Below are 20,340 nucleotides of genomic sequence, written 5' to 3'. Positions count from 1 at the left end.
AGGTAGCTCGTCGTAGTCCAGAACTGTAACACAAAGAGTGCCGTTGAATATGAGTCGACATATAAACCATCGCACTGATGAAATGATATTAAATGAAATAATCGCCCCGTCAGAAGCCGAATACTTATTGTACCTATTTTATATTAAAGATAATGCTGAATTAATGCATTTGATTGATTTTCATCGTCTTCTTATTCTTCTTCTTTTTCTTCTTCTTTTCAGGCCTGTTCCGCAACTTTCCTCATAAGTATCGTCATCTGCTCCGTTCTCTTCCTCATCTTCCACATCGATCATTTCAAAGCTGGCTGGCATATTTACCTGAGTGCATTTTTGCTTCCCTTTATCGGGTTTTTCTCCGGTTTTTTAATATCTTTCATCCTGCGGTTGCCGTACGACGTTTGTATCGCGATATCCGTGGCGGTTGGTTCCGTCAACGGATCGTTGGTGATAACTGTGGCACTTCATTCATTCGCAGAGGTACCGGAAGTCTTAGCGAGTGTTCTCAAACTTCCAACGATATACGCCCTTTTCGCACCAGTTGAAGGTATTATTTGGTCTATGGTGTACAAAACGGTTGATGAGCTTTTCTCAAAAGGCCACCCTGCCTTGTGTGGTACTGGTAGCGTTTAACTTATATTTATATAGACCCTCACTGTACCGCTTGCGAAAACGAGAGAACAATTTGATCCAAAACGGTCTCGACAAAACTCTATAAATATGCTCACCGACAAAACTGTGCATGAACACTGTATATCGAACGTTTCATCATAAAGTCATATCGACAGATGTGATACATTGTAGGTGATTGTAGGAGACATTTTCGGTAAAACGACATATTTTTTCAACTATTATTGTAGATAATGAGATGGTATTTACACGATCCTATACATTCATACATCTAAAATCATTATATGATTTACATACAACCATGCACAGGAGCTGAACCATAGTATAAAACATCTAAAACATTACTAAAACACTTTATAACTTATTAGGTTGCGCCAAATGTTTCAAAAATGCTTTCTTGGATGTATATATATATATATATAGCCTATATAAATATAGCCTATATATATAGGCTATATATAGGCTATTTATATATAGGCTATACCTATATATATAGCCTATTTATAGCCTATATATAAATAGCCTATATATAAATAGCCTATATATATAGCCTATATATATAGGCTATATATATATATATATATATATATATATATACGAGTATGCACTTGTGCCATTGTTAGATTGTTAAACCTTTGAAGTGGCAACTTCAGATTTTCGGCTGTAAGACTGATGGTTGCGACAGAGTATTAGACCTATACCAGTATAGGTACGTTTTAAACAACTTTAATCTTAATGATATGATGGATGGATGGATAGATATATACATAGCTAGATAGATAATTAGCTTTAGTAGGGGAGGGAAATATAGTGTATAGATTGGAGATACTAGCTACGTGAGGGGAAGTTCCCAGTGACATTGGTGGAGGGAAATAACCAGTATTCATTGTAGCTGATTGTCACACTTGACAGCTCCATTCAATATGTACACAACACTTGGAAAATGTAAAGTTTCATTTGTATCGTAGAGTCGCATACACATTAACCTAACTAAGAAACTACGTGGCTATATACAATCGTTCGATTACTCCAGAATAAAAGCAATTTATTAAGAGTCTAATCATATCCACAAACAAGTTTGCGGCAATAGACTCAATGTAAAGGATCGATTGAAAACGAATCCATAATGTCTTGAATGTTATTACCTATATCGTTTATTGATTATCACCGATACCATTATAGGTCATGATACAAAACGTTTCGAGTGCGCGGACTATAAACGCTCTGCATGGTGGAGGTTTCAACACGTGTTTTACTTTTTTATTTGGAAAACGAAGTCTTAAGACATAATTTGTGCATATGCTTTATAATTCAATAAAATACCAATCTAACCACTAGACTTTGTTATCATACAGAATTCATGTTTATGTTATGTGGCATAGTCTTTAGTCTTTACTATATAAATATTTACTTATTTATCCTGTTGACAATTTTTTTTCCGTCCTTGAAAAGTTCTGTGGCGAGTAGGCATTTTTGCCCCCACCCACTGCCTTTTCTTAAATTTGACCAGATTTGTTGCATCATATAGATCTATAGTCCTCGTTTCTGTAGTTATACCTGTATTTTCTATTACAAAATATAGCTTAGATTTGCTTGCTAATGAAAATGGTCAACTTAATTTCTATACCATGCATGGAGCATACCATCTAACAGAGCAATCCAATTGGTCGAATAAATTAGGCTTAAAAACATTGTGACTTATAATAAAAGTGTCATTTATTACAATTGTGACTGTAGTATATTGTAATATTAGGTAATGTTCCGCAGAATGCGTTCATTTCCGTCCTATATTGTTAACTACTGTAGGAGATTTCGGCATTCATACAGTCCCATATATTATGTTGGACATACGTTCAACTGGAATAAAGATTGGCACGCAATCATATATGATGGCCGTTAACTCAAAAATACCAACCCGCAAATTCGACACAGAATTGTGTTTGCGCAATTTTGCCGAGGTCAAGATGATCTAACATAGGTAATTCTTCTTCTTCTTCCTCTTTCAGCAGTTATTTTTACGACACTTAAAGCGACCACAAATGTGGGAGAAACCCGCAAGGGCTTATGGATTACAACTTACACGTCGGGTAGCTTCCAATTCAACAGTTTAACTCAAATTTGTAATCTTTTCAATTTAAAAAGTCATTTCAGATGGGAAAACCGGAGATTGGTCTTGGATGAAAAACCCACCTTACTATGACCCGGCCGGGTATCGAACCCCGAACCTCCCGATTGCTAAGCCTCATTGCTTCAAATGCCACCGTCTTTATCCACTCGGCCACAGCACCGATGAAGTATTTAGGCTTTTCTCCGTATTTCTCGAGCATTAACAACATAAACAATATCAGTTTATTAGACTAGGGCAGCTTGATGATATTTTTCTAATCAATATTTCTATGTAACGTTATTTATTGGTGAAGAAAATCTCTTTCAAACAGCTTAACTCTTTAGGTTTGGGAGATCATACAGCTTACAGAGACGTCTGTGAGCTGTAAATCTATGACGTCATAATGCCAGTAAGATCTGTAACCTTTTTACTTTCTCTTTGTCTTAACTGTTCATGTTTTCAACGTAGAATGTTACTACTGTTGACATGTTAACCAATACCATCACTAGTTCACGTTAAGAGCTTCAATATGGTAGATCAGAATTTGAAGGGGGAAAAAATCTCCTTTACAGAAAATAAACATTGCATTAAATACATAAAGGTTGAGAGAAAAGCATTGAAACATTGAAGCACATGTGTTTGGGTGGAAGTTGAATATGAGTGGATTCAAGTGTGTCTAGCTTGATGATATTTATGCAATCTTAGTATTAAAGCATTAGAACATGCAGTTGTACAAGGACATGTGAGTGAATAATCTGCTTACCTTATAAAAATAAGTGTACTAATTTATACCATTAGCAGTGCTAGTATTACTATTATAATTTATTGTTTATTAATTTTATGACAGTATCGGTGGATTGCACTCACTTGTCAACCAAAACACAAACACACAAAGTCGAAGACGTTGACTTTAGCAATTTATTTTGTGGGCGATATCGTATAGTGTGGCCGAAAGAATCAGATGGTAACATTGTATTATAGCTGACTAATGGGGAAACAATGGAATAGGTGCACCTGTCATGGTTGGGGTGAAGAACAGCTTTGGCAACTAAAATAACTGATCATAACAACCCATATAAAGATTCAGTGGGAATTTTGGAGCTGGCACAACCTACCGTTTATATATACTTATGTAGACCTAAATTACAGTCTAAACGTGACTCAGAATACACCATTTGATGTACAACCCCCGGGCCCACCTACATAGGGGTCTGTCTCAATGACCACATTGCAGCTCCACCCCCTTCCCCACCCCTCCCTTCATAAAATCCTACATTCGGCTCTGAGACTTACACAAATTTTCAGCCCCCTACCTAATCAGTCTATTACATAAGCCGTAAATATTGTATTTGCCCCATCCCCCACATTTGAAATTCTTTGCACGCCACTGGTGATATCTCTATGTGACACTTTTAGTTTTCGATATTTATGAAACGTTTTGCTCCATATTTGACACCAAGTATTCATTAGACTGTTTTAACGCATGTACGGACTACAATATATGAGACTATGTATAACCTTTACTCCACTTTTGTGAGCACAACCTAGAATTATACCCTATCAAACGGAACATAAGGTCTATTATTTGTTTGAACAGACCCATAATGTATAATCAGCTGTGTTATTTATGACAGTTATTGCAAATTTTCAAAAATTTCATTTGAAGATTGCGGGTTTTAACGCGTACAACATGGGCACAGCTATATATATATATAAGCTGCTTGGAATATTATATATATAATATAATATTATATTATAGAAGAATCGATGCACTGGCCTGCGTTCAATTCAGAGACAATTCCTTTTGAGTTGACTAATTTCGACGTGGTTCAACTCACTATAATGTGGGTACCATTTGCGCAGGCTCACTTATCGTTACAGACTGTATGAGATTTGTATTTTGTCATACGTCTAAAAAGTTGTGTTACATACCTTGTAGTGAAATTACGGTGCCGCAGGTACGAACTTTGTTACCCAAGGAAAGCTGCATTAACTAATTAATCTTCTTATATATTAACTACATGATCTAGTTATAATGCTCATGTATAAACATGAACAACAATTCATCATTGGCGTGCGCTGCATTTATGAAAAGTATATTTACGAAATGAACTGACATCCATGTTAGTAATGGCATATTGGCCACTAAATGTTTGGTAAGACAATGTAAGAAGAAATAATAGACTAATGATATATGCTTATATAGTATAGGCCAAAACTTGGGCAGTGTTTCTATAAGTGACATGTCATTAAGTTTAAATCTTCCTGCCGTTTACTTAATTCCACTCGCCATACAAGTTCTTCTTAGTCTACAGAAACAGCAAAAGAAGCAGCAAAAGGTTGCCTCGTCGTCAAAGAGGGTATTATATTCTCCGAAAACGATTGTAAAACTTAAGAACTCTGCTCGAACTCTGCTCTGGATCATACCGAATGGACTCGTCCTCGGGCTAAAGTCGGTTGGGTCTACTGCTCTAAACTATAAACATAGAAGATAGCTATAAGATAATTATAAATTTCAATTTTAACACCAACGTCAGCTAAAGAAAGTTTAGAAACGCAACGACAGTAAGCATAGGGTGGTACTACGTTTAGTTGGTGTTTTTAATAAAAAATGTTTTTACGTGGTAAACTAGTCTCACATTTTGGAAAAATTCCTTCATCAGTTTTTTCTGAAGTGTGTTCCGGATGATAAAGTAAATAAACAAGTTGAGAAATGTCCGCTAATATAATCATAATAAATGAGCTTTTATATATTTGGCTGTGTATATTCGAATTCAAATCCGTAACCTCTCCGAGTGTACAACCTGTTGGCATAAGATCGCAAGGAACGCCAAAAGGTTCGCTACATATTATAATATTTTTATCTTCATGGTGGTAGCTTACTGTAGTAAATGACTCATCTTTGTCTTACATAACATGTTTCAACTATCAACGTAGAGTTTATTTGGCGTTTTTGAGCAGGTCGTATTTATTATGTCTAACGTAATATACATGCAGAATTGCCATATAGAATTTTTCTTTGACAACAAGTGACGTTGTTTCAGTGCCGATGTATAGTAGGGGTAAGATATGGGTATAATAAGACTTCCATCATCCTTTGTTAAAGCCAGCTATGACTGGGCCTTGCTGAACATTTCCACGAGCCAGCATATCGCTGGGTGATTCTTCCCGGAAAATACCGTATTAATTTGGAGTCCAAACTTGAGCGAACTGAAGAACAAAAACCTAAATAAATCGATTCAGGCCAACCCATCGATATAGCGCGAGATTATGGACTCAGTTATAGATCAATAAATTTAATTATTGAAAACTAAATTTGTACATTAGAACTCGTGGATATGAAAGAAGACTTGAATATGGTCATGTATATATACAAGGAAGGATATTAAACCTGTTAGAGATTTCTAAAATAGGCTTACTCCCTAATCGATGACGTATATATGTTATGGAACAGTGTATTGAAAGTTTGTGCATTAAAGATTATATCACACATAGCTTGTAAACAAATTATATCAAAGACATGTAGAACTTTGTCTAAAACACAATGTCCCTGGCAAGGAGAAAGGTTGACGGCCGATATAACGAACATCTCGTTGATATTATCATCTATTCGGCCAACCAAGGTTCCATCTATATTAATTGGAACTGGCATTTATTAATTTTGCGTATATTTAAAATAGATTAATAATGAATAACGTCTTTGACTGCTGAAGGTGACTTTAGGCACAAAATTATTTTCTGAGTATGTTGTAGACCGCTTAAAACAATTGGATATCGTTCTTTGTATTGCTATAATTCCACTTCTTTAACTAAAATTCTGAGGTTCATCAGTTAAAGTGACTGGAATACTTAATTGTCTTAATACACTTATACCATTTGGTAAGTTCCTCAAGTGCTATAAAAGGACAAATAGTGTTGAATGTCATTCAAGGATGTTATGTTGTAAAATAGAGGGGATGTGTGTGTGTTGGGGGGGGGGGGGGGGTTGCGACACAAACCAAATTGATATGGTTGCAAAATATAGCACCATTTTGTATATATGCACCAGTAATGATGCAAAATTTAGACCCTTTTCACAGGACGGTGTTCAACAACAAACGGTCCAGATCTTCACCCAGTTAACGCATCACCGCATAGAAATTCCTACGTACGATCCTGCACTATTGTTTCCGTCACCTTGACTGTTCTGTCTTATTTAGTTGATTAATTATTATGCTAATGAGTTGCAAACTATGCAGCTTTCACACGCACGACTATGTACAATAACTGTATCCAATATACGTGCATTGTATACCTGTAAGATGTCGCGATGATAAAGTTGTCTGCTTTACTTCAAAACATCAAAGCTACCAGCTTCCACACTCTCTGCGTAAATAATGACGCTTGTAATATCATCACCAAATGCTGGTAATATTTGGTGGTAGGCGGTAGATATATAATATAATGCGATAGGTATATAATACAATGCATTTTATTAGCATGATGCTAACTGATAATAATACTTTTATTATTATTTTTTTTATATAGCTAGGAACGTCTGGAATACAGTTTGGATCTAAACACGGGAGACATCGAGACTGCGAACAAAGAAGTTTCAACTGCAATTTTGAAATTGTTATATATACAAAAACATTTTGCAAATGTATAGTTTACAAAGCAAAATTAAAGGCTTAGGGTTGCTGATGGACATCATAGCTTCGTGCGCTACAGTGTAATTCCCTAATCATCGATGTCTGCGCGGATCCACTTTAAAGCATCCGCTTGATCATCTAGTCCAAAGGTTCCTCGTGCTATGAGATCTCCAATGTATGTGTTTTAAAAACATAAGTATGAAAAGCAGAAAAGATGCATGAATAGCTAGATTGCATTATTATGTAGGGTGGTATATACGGTAATTTTGCGATGTTAAAATACCACAAAGTCAATGGTAATCACATTCTCTCTGATTTAGCTCTGTCGTTCAGTTCTTCAACTGTGTGATTTTCATCAATGGTTAGATCAGAATGAGCAAGAAAGTGCGAATCAAGAAATAACAAGCTATCGCTAACATTGCGCAAGCGTGAAAGTTGACTGTAATCTTGATGAAATCATTCATACAAATGCCACAAAATACGAGATAAACGTTTCTTTCTTTCACTGTATCCATTTAGCTATGTTTTTTATCCTTCTGTGTAAGTGTAGAATAAACTTGCATTCGAAAAAGTGGTTACAAGTTTATTTTCAACATGAAAAACCACTGTGTGTGTGTGTGTCTATTAGTGTAGCCTGTTATTATTGAATAGGCCTATATAGGGAACCCGTGTAACAACTCTATACCACCATTAATACAATACTATGGTTACGTGCTCGTTGAAAAGTCTAAAGTTGTGTAAGTTATCAGATTACTTGTTTGTTTCGCGCAAAGACACAAATGCGGTAAAAACAATGTTGAAATAGTTGAGGGTTGTTATAGTTGCATGTATAGCCTCTCTGGAGCCTTTCTGAAAATGGCATCACTCCAAACATGCGTTCGATCATGTACATGCTCGGGTCGCTGCAAAACCCTAAGTTATAAGTTATGAGTAAATCATGGTTTCGTTCAGCAAATTAAAACTGTTTTCTAGTTTCCCGCGAACGCAGGTATCGAGAATACTGTATGTGTGATACAGACGCCTGACGTCACCCACTGTGGAATCAGAAAGGAGAATCAATACCTTGATATGGAATATCATATTATAATTCTTTATTCTTCAATCTTCAAAATGTTGCATTCTTGAAACTTTGCAAGTTTTATTTATTCAACATGTTCACAGTGATCAGTACTGTTTTTCATATTTTTTTTTATACTAACCCGTAGACAAAAATACAAATACAAATAAGTCGATAGTTTATGACGACAACGATGACGTCTTCAAATGCTGACATAGGGATACCAGAGTAGTGACTTCCACCATAGCTGTCCCTGTGTTATGAGAAGTTCCATCATTGAATTTATAGGCCTATACCAAACAACATAGGCCTACCAAACTATGCAGGTCTACCAAACTATAAAGGGCTACCCTAGGCAGCTAGAATCGAGAACACTGAATCTACTACCACACCATCACTTTCCTGTCTGCACCGTCCCATCCCAATCCCCACTTCCACCATCCAATCATCTACATGAAATGTTGTTGTTAGTCGTCGGGGAATATAATAAAAGAATCAAATAAAACGAAAGCCTCGGACATAATTGTACCTTAGTCTTTGCCCCTCCCATAATGCTCTCTCCCTGTCTTGATATAACCAGCCTCTCTCGACTATGCTGTACATGCATATGTGTGTGTGTGACCATTGGCAAAGAGTTTGACAGGTAAACTGATAGAAATAAAGACAAAACTATTCTGTGGACTTGATCACACACCAGGCATTTTGGCCAACAGCCCCCCCCCCCTTCCACCCCTCAGTAAATATTTGTACTTGCCTTCTAGATGAGCGGGTGATTACTATTAAGATATAGACAATATTCGTCTACTTTTGGTGGTACCTGTGTCTCCAGGGAACTGTATGGGGCTGCATACAAGATTTTCTAAAGAAAGTTGCACCCCCTTCCCCCGGGGCCAAAAAGTGTTTGAGTGCACCAAATGTAGTAAACAAACACACGGCAATCGGGGTAAACTGGACTGATTTAATATCGTGTAATTGTCAAAGGACGGGCGGCAGTTTTCTTCCGAAAAAGTTTTGTCTCCAAAGATATACTTCTGTATAAAAGGATGTACGGTAATTGTGAAATTATGGAGCTTCAATGTGTAAATCTGACAGTGAAATAAACGGTAAGTGTGCTCTTTCCCGAGCACGTTGCACCGGCAAGATGTGAGAGTAACACTGTAGTGGTCGTGTGTTATTTTGTGCAGATGTTCAAACTTTTATTACTTTTAAAGAAAAGGTCGCCCAGGAAAGAACCTGGGCACGAAAACCAAACTACCGAACGACCACTGGCGGATCCAAGGGGGGCCATGCCCCCCCCCCAAAGGTGAGCCAAAAAGTGTTTCCGAACATCCGCTAAATCATATGATTGGAAATTTAAAAAATCGAGAGGAATAGCAGTGGTAGACTAGTCTAAACCTTTCATTTTCTGGTTTAAAATTAAATGCAGAGCTCCCAACTGACCCGCAATTCGCGGGAATTAGACCCGCATTCTAACACCCAAACCCGCTGACCCGCACAAGCGTCCGAAAAAACCGCATTGTAATTGTCAAGTATACATAAAAAAATTTGCATCAAATTTTGACTTAGCAACCATCATTTCTTTAGCATTTAGCATAAAAGAGTATAAAACCTCCTTTACAGCATCATGTGAACCTCAAATTAGCCTATATTTCTTTTCATTGGGGCGAGCAGCGAACATTTTCATGCCACGGGAAAGAATGAATTATCACCTACTATTCAATTTATTGATGTTACACACAAAAAAAATGCATATTTCTCAGAAAATTTTGGGTGACAAAAGCCTTTCTAAGTGCCACCATTTTACATGTAGGCATCACCAGGATTCCAAAAAAAATCAAAATCTTATACCCCTCCCCCAGGACTGCGATTCATGGCATGGACCAGCATTTGCCTTCTCAAGAGTTGGGAGCTATGTAAATGTATGAGCATGAGGATTTACAGTTTAACACCATTTTGCAGTTACAGGCTGGTTGTAAGAAATTTATAACCTATGAGAAATAAAATTTCTTGAGAAAGATGATCCCAACTTATAAATATTTTAGAAAATTACACCTGGGAAACATTTTTTTTAGAAGTAAATTAACATCACCATTGTACACTTTTGTCGCACCAAATTGCATCTGAGGGCATTCAGCAATAGAAAATTTTCCAAAGGGGGAGGGGGGCCCCTCCCATTAGACCCCTCCCCCATATCACTCTAATGCCACTTTGGCCCCTCCCAAACAAAGGCTCTGGATCCGCCAGTGCGAACGACTGATCCGCTCTCAACCCCAGGCCCCTTGCATCGGGACTGTGACTGTGTGATCATCGTCGGGTGTGCATCACCATTCCCATCGAAAGGGAACAGATACTTCTTTTAAGGAAAAGTTGCCCAAGAAAGAACCTGGGCACGAAAACCAAACGACTGATCCGCTCTCAGCCCCAGTCCCGTTGCATCGGGACTGTGACTGTGTGATCATCGTCAGGTGTGCATCACCATTCCCCTCGAAAGGGAACATATACTACAAATGATCTTAGCCAAATGGCCGAGAAGCGAATCAGAACAAGCCGAGAACAGATACTACACATGATCTTAGCCAAAAGGCTAGGGCTGATGCGCAAACATCCGCACGTATTTGAACGTGTTATAGACGAGGAAAGAGCATTACAGCGGTAGAGACAGAGAAACTTACATCATCATTGTATAAGGTCTGAATTTGAAACAGTATGTTCCTAATTAATCATAACACAACTTAACGTGACTGCCACAGATCGCTTATTCGAGCAATATGAGAAAGTTTGATTTTTTGTTGTACCAGAAAGAAAAGGTGAAAGATATTACTTTCATGAATGCAAAGATGAATTATCATGTTGTGACTGCTGATGCTTAGACGTTAGAATCCAGGAAGAATCCATTACTGTTATAAACAACCACCACTGCCAGGGGCGTATCCAGGGGGGCGCAACAGGCGCGCCCCCCTATTGGCAGTCACCAAAAAAAAAAGTTTAGCAAAAAAAAAAAAAAAACAATTGATGACGACCTTTAAGTGAGATGTCGGTGATCGCTCAACCCCCCCCCCCCCCTCCCGTATGCTTTATTTTTTGTTTGCCAAAAAAAGGTTCTGGCGAAGTTCGGCGGCAAAATAGTTTTAGAAACATAGATGGTAATTGTGTTTGTATTATCACTATAAACACTAAGTGACATGCCAGCCATACTAAATTGTGCATTTTGTGTCCATATTTACTGGAAATGTTGCTTATTATTAAGGTCGAAAAATGGATCACATATGGCCATGGGCGGCGATCCTGGGGGGGGGGGGAAGGGGGGATATATCCCCCCATGAAAATGGGTGGAGGGGATGTAATGCACCATATCCCCGCCACCAAATGCCAGGGATAAGAATGTTTTCATGCCTACATTTATGCATCATCGTTAATGTACGGCTCTTTTTTAGCTTCATTTCTCGCCTACCATAAACGCAGTACGATCTTTTCAAATAAAATAAAAATAAAAGCAAGAATAGTTGACTGTAGGCTTCATTAGCCCTATAACAACAAAATGTATTATTGCGCCCACGGTATTGATATAGTACATATATGCACCCTCATAGTATTCATATAGGCCATATAGTAGGCCTACACACGTACATGTTCCCTCGAACAGCTGAGAATCTCATGTTACCAGGGTAATGCTTAATACACGTTTCACCTGGATGCCCTAGCAATCGGTACCTAGGAATGTAACTATGTGTAATTGTGTATTGCATGTGTATAGGCCTATAATAGCCTGCATGAGGCCATTTTCTTCATCGAATAATATAAAAGAGCTCTCGAACATTCTAACGTTGCGCCTGAAACAAGATTGACAGGGGCAATTTTCCCAAAATAACACCCGAAATTAAAAAAAAGGTATTTTGGATCCTGATTATGAGATATTTCGGACATGACATCCCTATTTTAAAGTTGGGTATATGCCGCTTGGAAACCTCGGGAAGTGCCGTTTCCGGCCATCTAGAGGGTTTGTTAATCCCAAAATTTTCTTGTACGCTTCGCGCCAACCCATGGTGGCGCTACGCTTAGATAGTCAACAAGGTCATATCCTCCCCCCCCCCCCACTCGGAAGTACGGATCGCCGCCCATGCATATGGCACCATTTTGCATTTCAGCCCTTCTTCGAAAGCAAAAATTGTCCACCCCTCCCCTTAGACCCATCCCCTAGGACGGCGATCATTCATGCCTGACGCCCCCCCCCCCCTATTGTAAAATCCTGGATACGCCCCTGACCACTGCTACAGTTGATAGTATACCTTAGCCTATAATACGTCATAGGCGTAGGAGCCTCATTTGATTTGGGGGGGGGGGGGCTGTAACGACTTGCCCGAAAAATATAACCAATATTTTTCGCGCGCTCCGCGCGCGTTCCACATGTTAATGTGCATATCATATAGGCATTCATTGGTTATTACATCACCTGCCAATAACATAAAATCATTTTCCGTGTTATTACCCTTCCATATTGGTTAGAATTATTGGGGAAGTTGTTACAACAATAATGATCATAATAATAATATAAGAAAAACACATTGCAAATTCTTCTTTCAGTAGGTGCCAGTGGCGGAGCTAGGGGTATTGGTCAGGGGGAGAGAATGGTCTGTAGGGGCGCTTTTGACACTATCTAAGCGGAGCGCCACCACAGGTTAGCGCGGAGCGGACAGACATTTTTTGAGTAAAGATACTCCCTAGATCGCCGGAAATTAACCTTTCCGGGCCTTGCTAATTTGCAGATAAACGAAAAATAAATAGGTGTCATCGCTATTTGTCAGAAAATTGCACCAACAAATTGTGACAAATGTCAATAGGTATTTGAGAGCGCATAAAAAAGTCAATAATCGCGAATAAGTAAAAAGTGCTAAAAAGCGGAAAAGGGCGCCAGCAGTCCATTTGAGTCCGTCAGGGGGGCATCCGCCCCTCTGACTTTATGGACGCTCCGCCACTGGTAGGTGGCGCAAAATTCTCAGCATATTGCCCAAATTTTCACCAACAAAATTATAAATAAACACACTGCAAATTATTATTCTTTCAGTAGGTGCCCGAAAAAATTCTCAGCATAAAAAATTGCCCAAATTTTCACCAATAAAATTGAAAAAAACACTGCAAATTATTATTCTTTCAGTAGGTGCCCGAAAAATTCTCAGCATATTGCCGAATTTTCACCCCCCCCCCAAAAAAAAAATGAAAAACACATTGCAAATTATTCTTCTTCCAGTAGGTGCCCGAAAAATTCTCAGCATATTGCCCGAATTTTCACCAAAAAAATTGGTTGGGGGGCTGCAGCCCCCCCCCAGCCCCCCCCCCCCCCCCCCCCCCCCCCCGCCGCCTACGCCTATGTAATACGTCCTTCCCATATTTGAGTGGGCGGAGTTCGTTTGTTTTCAGCACTTTGGTAAGTTTATTTTATTGATTTCATTTGATATTATTTGATATGTTTGCTGTTTGTAACCTTTTGCATGACAAGAATCACTTCATAGGTTTTATAACCTCAGTGAATTGGCAAGTAGACTTTTTTGTTGTTGACCTTGGCACTATCAGCAAAAGAGACAATTTTCAAATAGCGCCATCTACTGAGTTGAAATCATAACGTCACTATCAGCTGGGTTCATCAGGTTACACCCAGCAACTGCGGAAATAATACTGTAAATTAATTAGGCGGAGTCTTTCCTGTTGTCATAATTATCGCTGAAGACTGTAAATTCACATGTAAATGGAATGGGGGAAAATGAAATTTGATGTTAATCCATTTGCCCCTTCTGTTACTGTTATTGTTACTTTTATGTAATAAACTTATAATCTTGTAGTCGGTTTGAAAGCACGGTAGCAGCTATAGTCGTCGATCGGCGAAAGCCTTGAAAACAGAATTCTTTGACACAACGCTGCCGATCACATTTTCTCATAGATTGCAATGAGATAAAGCAAAAACACAACAACGATAGCAAATGTATGTATTTTAGATCCTCCTGCAAGCAGGAACTCGCGAAGTAGCCATCATTGGCTTATCAAAGCCGCAAGCTGACCGAAGTCAGTCTCTTAGATTCATATTTAACATCCATGATTATGAATTGTCAATTGTCAACAGCTCTGTAACTGGACGACATACGTTAATCTTGGAGTTATTTGAACTCGGGACCTTATGATTGAAAGGCCCGGCGTTTAACCACTGAGATAACACTCCACTAAATAAATAATCCAAAATAAACCAAAATAAACCAAATAAACTAAGTTCTTAATAGTGTAGACTCAAATCTTTCATCCTCATCTCCTATGCTCCCTTTCGTCCTGTCCTGTGCTTTCACCACAATCTCACTCCCTGTTGCTCCCTATCTCTCTTGCCGCTATGCATCCATCTTTTATAACTATTGCTCTCTTCTTTATATTCCCTCGTTTTCCCATATTCTCCATACCCTCCGTCCTCGGGCTGATACCAGAGGGTGGGTGAAAACGATTTAGGAGTGGCATGAATTCTTTTTGAAGGAGGGGGGGGGGCGGCAGAAATGTTCACTGATGTCCGAAGGAGTGTTACCTCCCTTTTTAGACATTTTCATTTGGTATGATGAGTTAGATGCGAAACGGAGCTATCATTTTAACTACATTGTGTGGTTTGAACGTGTAGTATTAATTGTGAACCATTTGGAAGAAAGTATGATCTTTGAGGGGCGGGGACGCCCAATAACCCATGCTCCCTTCTTGGGGAACGTGCCCCCTCCCCCATCCCCCTCCGCCCCTTGCTCTCCCTAATTCCCTGCGAGACTTCTCAGCCAATGTGTCAAGAGAACATACCCTTCACGTCTCAGCTTGGATTTGTGAACATAAAAAATAGGAAAAATTTCTCTCGATTTGAACTGTGAAGTAAAGTGGTGTCGGTCCTTATTCGGCCAAAGGAAAACAGTAAGAAGCATATGACTCAGCTGTGTTTACTTTCCCTGCTGTGTTGATTTCCACGAATGCACAACCCTTATATCAATGCCGTCCCCAGACTGAGTATTAGTAGTAGTGTATAATGTTGTATATATATTATTATTAGTGTATGAAGCTACTTTGTCAGTGTTACAACGACTAGCCTATTGAGTGGTTCGGGAAGTAGCATTTTTTCATTGCAACTGACTCATTTTGGGTACATAATAACATTTTCCAGCCATTTCGCAAGTGTTCTTCCCAGTCATGTTGATTCGGTCAACTTGGGTCGTTTTAGTAGCCCTTAATTTGGGTAAGTATATCTTCAACTGCATGAACATTGCATTAATCTAATAGCCTATGATATAGGGTAAGCCTACACTAGGTCAGTATTACGAAATGTAAATGCTCCGGGACTGTGGACGTTCTTTTACTATACTATTACCGTCTGGGGGCATATATTCGGCCTAATGGTGTCGTTGCACAGATGATTTTTTTATTTTCACTTTACAACCTGCTCTGGAATTTCGAAGACTACATTGTACTCTTTATGTAGGCCTAGTTCGGCTAACTGCGGCACTTTAAATGGCCGTGGCTATTTTACGACTAGTCGTAACAATTATTTATAAACTATTCTTACGACAAAGGTGAATTCAAAGGCGAATTCAAGCGCAGTAAAGTAAATAAAGCAACTGCGCATGTAGTAGGGGTAACCCTAACCCTAACTTTAACCATAAACCCCAATCCTAACCCTAACACTAACCCTAACCGGAAATTATTGTTACTCCTGGTCGTTAAAAATAGTTCTCCTGTCATAAAAATAGCAACTGCGCATGCGTAGTCGGAAATTATTCTTACGAACATTCGTAAGAATAGCCACTTTGACTTTAAATTGTCCTCCCTGTTGGAATCTAATTGTACACTACAGCTGGTAATTGTACAATCTCATGTTATCCTGTAGTGTACTGTGATGAGGAGGTAGAATTAAGCATGTTTTTCCCATGTAACAGGTTTTAGGTTTATGAATATGAAGTTCTCATGGCAACTGAAGATACTAACGACCTAAAACTGAGTACAGTACACAAGGTGGTACTGTACACATGTGTTGCATTGCATTTGTGGAGCATTTTTCTTTGTCATTTTCAAAGCATTTGCAAGTGATTCCAATACCATAGATGATGCCCTGCACACTATTCTGCTTGCTGCCTGACTTTCCCCTATTGAGCCTCCTATATTACACATTATACATAGGTTTATGTAGTGTACATTTGCTATTATTTTTGCTAGTTATGTATAGCATGGTGGGCTCATAATTGACGCACTTAAGGATTGGATTGACGATGTCTGTCAACCTAAAATCCAAATCACTCAACTGCATGCATTTTTTATATGTAGTTCCTCACAAATGTAATGATCTCAAAATATTTATTGTTCTCTGCCTACGCAACGTACAATTGAGAAGAATTTGAACACAATGTGTCTGCTGTGTCAAGTTCTTTCATACCCCTAAATTGACACATTCGTCGATAAGCTAAAGTAAGTAGGCCTAAGTATACATCCATTGACTTTGGATGTTGTTTGCTATGCTCTGAACCTCTTAGCTCAGACAGGTCAGGTCCCAGAGAGTAGTTGTATCATATTGAAGTAATTTTGGTAATTTTTTGTAAGATTTCCAAATGTCCAAAATACGTGTAAAACTGGGGGGAGGGTGGTAAAAGCTTAATAGAAACCACAATTTGGTCAGCAAATAGCTGAAATGGATTCAAACTCATGAATATGTAATTATGCTTGACTGCAAAAAGTTTAGGTGGCCTGCTGTATCGTTGCTAGTTATAATTGAAGGTGCGTCAATTACGAAGCCTTTACTATATATCATGTATACAGTATGTTATTCATCAGTATAGCTATAAAAAAGTCATAGTACTGAAACCACTCTTTTAAAACAAGTCTTTTTAAAAGACTGCTTCGGTTATTTTTCTACTTAATCTCTGCTTTTGACATAGTTGATCATCTTAAACTCTCTATCATGACATGATGAATCTTTTCTTATGGGTAGAACTCCAGAGAGTCAAAGTTGGTACTAGCTTGGTAAGCCAATTGCATTTTCCACTAGATAATGGCAGTGCATAAGCCATTCATTCATGCAAATAAGGAACCTCATGCAACCTCACCAACTAGGCAGGGAATAATTGAATGTTCCAATCTCTGTGTATATAGTATGCTTTGAAGGAATTTCATCATCATCATCATCATCATCATCATCAACTTCGATGCTGTTGGCCAAAGGCCATTTCATCGCTCCACAGAAAATTAAACTCCAGAAATGAAACTCCAGAAGTTACTGTTGAAAATCAAACACTCCAGGTTTATCCTTCCAGAATGAATCAAGCCTCGATTTAAAACAGTTCAAAGAGGGAGAATTAACAACATGTTCTGGCAAAGAATTCCAATAACTAATAGATCTCTGCGTAAAATTCTTTTGACGAAGCGAAGTGTTCACTCTAGGTTTAACTAACTTGTAGGAGTGACCCCTCGTAACTGATCCATGTGATCTTATAAACAGGTCATGGGTAGAAATTATCAATCCATCCAGATACTTATATACAAACACCATATCACCTCTCAAACGTCTATGTGACAAGGAAAAAAGGTTCAGTTCTCGGAGTCTCTGTTCATAGGGCAGACTACATAATCCTGGCACTAATTTAGTTGCTGTGCGTTGCACAGATTCTATAGCCTCTGTTTCCCGACGATAAATAGGTGACCAAGCTGGCTGACCATACTCCAAAACTGGTCTCACTAAGGCCTTATAAAGAAGCAACACGGTGTCTCTATCTAAATACCTAAAGGTCCGTCTGATTATTCCTAGAATGCTGTTGGCCTTGGAAACAATTGACGCAACATGCTCCCTAAAATTAAGGCCATTGTCAACAACCACACCAAGGTCCCGCTCTGAATTCACGACTTCTAAACTTTGGCTACCTCCATCATACTTTGGCATAGTGTAATTTGTCTTCCTGTGTTAAAACCCTGCTAGGTTTAGGCTATATCTTTCCACTTTAATAGCAATTTCACAATTTTGCATAGCTATTTGTGATGCTATATTGGACAAATTATTGCCTGCTAGGTTTCAGTTACTTTCTCAATCCTACACCTTTAAAGGGTTTTGATCAATTTAATAACTGCCATGGATTATGTTACATTTTTCTTTGTTCTGCTTCTTCAGTATTGTAGTATTTGTTTTTAGTATTTAGTTAATGTTTCCATTAATATACAAAGTAAACTGAAGAAGGTAGGAAAGGCTGGACTGCGGTTTGTTAAAGATTTATTACCTCACTTCATTCCTTTCTAGTGTATATATGTTCCAGTCTGAAGCTGGGCAAGTACCTCCGTCACTATGAAACCTTGAATTATGATACAGCTGTTTTGCACAGAAAGCATGAAAGAGCCAAGAGGTCACTCGCAGATCAGATGGTCAACCTAAATTTTCAAGCCCATGGGAAGTAAGTATTATTGTTATAAATTTGTTGTTTGTGAATTGTAACAATTGCTTGCAATGAGACATATCTTTTGAAACGTTAAGGTGCCATCGAAATGCTAGGATCTTTCTGGTAAGATAGTAGCAACTTTCAACGAAATGATTAATTCTTCATTTAATATGTTAACAATTTACAACAGAAATGACAAATGCCTTAAAACTAATAAGTGAGGAATTCAACAGTTTGCTACAAAATGACAAAATGATTATTCAACAATTGATGTCATCAACTTAACACAATTTACAGCAAAATGATAAATTAATGTACTACAGTATTTCATCAAATCAATATTTTGCAACAAAATCATGAATTTCACCATTTCGTTGTAGCAATGATAAATTGGTTGCTTTACAGATCTCGTCAACTCGACATTGTACAACAAAATGATTCACTACGCACGTATCAGAATATCATCAGTTTATCATTTCAAAAATGTTTTCAGACAATGATAAATTGAACCTTTAGTAAATCTTTCAAAATCAACAATTTGCAGCACACTGATTGATTACGCTCGGATCGGGGTGTCAGCATTTCAGCATTTGCAGCAAACTGATTAATTGTAGCCAAATTACGGAGAAAGATCTTATAACATTTTGACGGCACCTCAACATTTCTGTGCGTAACACCTGCTTACATGAAGCGGTGTTATTCTAGTTGTACACTTCATCGCCTGTCAGTTATAATGTAATACAGCAGTTGGTCAATTGGAAAGTAGGGGCTAATGCTGTGAAACTCCACCAACTTGCAGTTTGGTTTTAAACTGGAACACTCGCTGTCAAAGCTTTGCATTAATTGTAGCGTTCTTTCTGCAAGTATTAATTGTGATCTTGACAAGCAAAAGGCAAACCATAGATTGCAGATGTCGTCCTAAATTTTGGTAAATGACCTTTGACTGCCATCTCAGTCATGTCACTCAGGGAGACACAAAAGCCCACTCCCAGGTACGGTACACTCACAAAGTCTTAGGTCCATGAGCCTTACTGACCCTTAATGGCTACTGTTTTGAGTTTTTGATGTCCATTGATCATGACCTTTGACATTTTTATGCTTATTAATGCAATGCACAGTACAAGCATAACACACAAAAAAAAGGACCAGGATTCCTACATGGGTATCATGTAGTTTGACCCATTTGATCATTATAGTATACAGTGAATAATGTATCTGTAAAATGTGATGCGATATAGATGGGTAATTGTAATTCAATTATAAAGATCTATTTATAACCAATTTTGCAATGGTACAAAGTCATGCATGGCAGATGCAAGTGTGCCGTGCGTCCCATGTTCAGACAAACTAACCAAGTTGAATCCATTGGCTGTATGATTTAGGAGTGTGTGACATATTTTTGTGCTATCATGGACACACAAATGTACCATGTATTCACATACTCAAACACAATTACTTTTTACACTTTATCCCAAGTTGTGCAGTGTTACAGTACCTCATGTT

General features: G+C 38.3%; 2 protein-coding genes across 3 annotated transcripts in view; both read left to right on the top strand.

Moving 5' to 3' along the window:
* The window catches only part of LOC139967002 (ileal sodium/bile acid cotransporter-like), a 57,526-nt gene extending 55,205 nt beyond the window's left edge, over positions 1–2,321 (top strand). For both annotated transcript variants that reach the window (XM_071970568.1, XM_071970566.1), the window contains one exon: positions 223–2,321. In XM_071970568.1, coding sequence (XP_071826669.1) covers positions 223–630 — 408 coding nt within the window. In that variant the 3' untranslated portion in view covers positions 631–2,321. The remainder of the gene's footprint in view (positions 1–222) is intronic.
* A 13,153-nt stretch (positions 2,322–15,474) lies between these two features.
* Positions 15,475–20,340, top strand: part of LOC139966998 (disintegrin and metalloproteinase domain-containing protein 10-like) — a 31,139-nt gene continuing 26,273 nt past the window's right edge. Inside the window, exons 1-2 of the mRNA XM_071970555.1 lie at positions 15,475–15,662; positions 18,702–18,852. Coding sequence (XP_071826656.1) covers positions 15,617–15,662; positions 18,702–18,852 — 197 coding nt within the window. The 5' untranslated portion in view covers positions 15,475–15,616. The remainder of the gene's footprint in view (positions 15,663–18,701; positions 18,853–20,340) is intronic.

Source organism: Apostichopus japonicus, chromosome 4, assembly GCF_037975245.1.
Source record: "Apostichopus japonicus isolate 1M-3 chromosome 4, ASM3797524v1, whole genome shotgun sequence".
Lineage (NCBI taxonomy): Eukaryota > Metazoa > Echinodermata > Holothuroidea > Aspidochirotida > Stichopodidae > Apostichopus > Apostichopus japonicus.
This window is presented reverse-complemented; position numbering and strand designations above follow the sequence as displayed.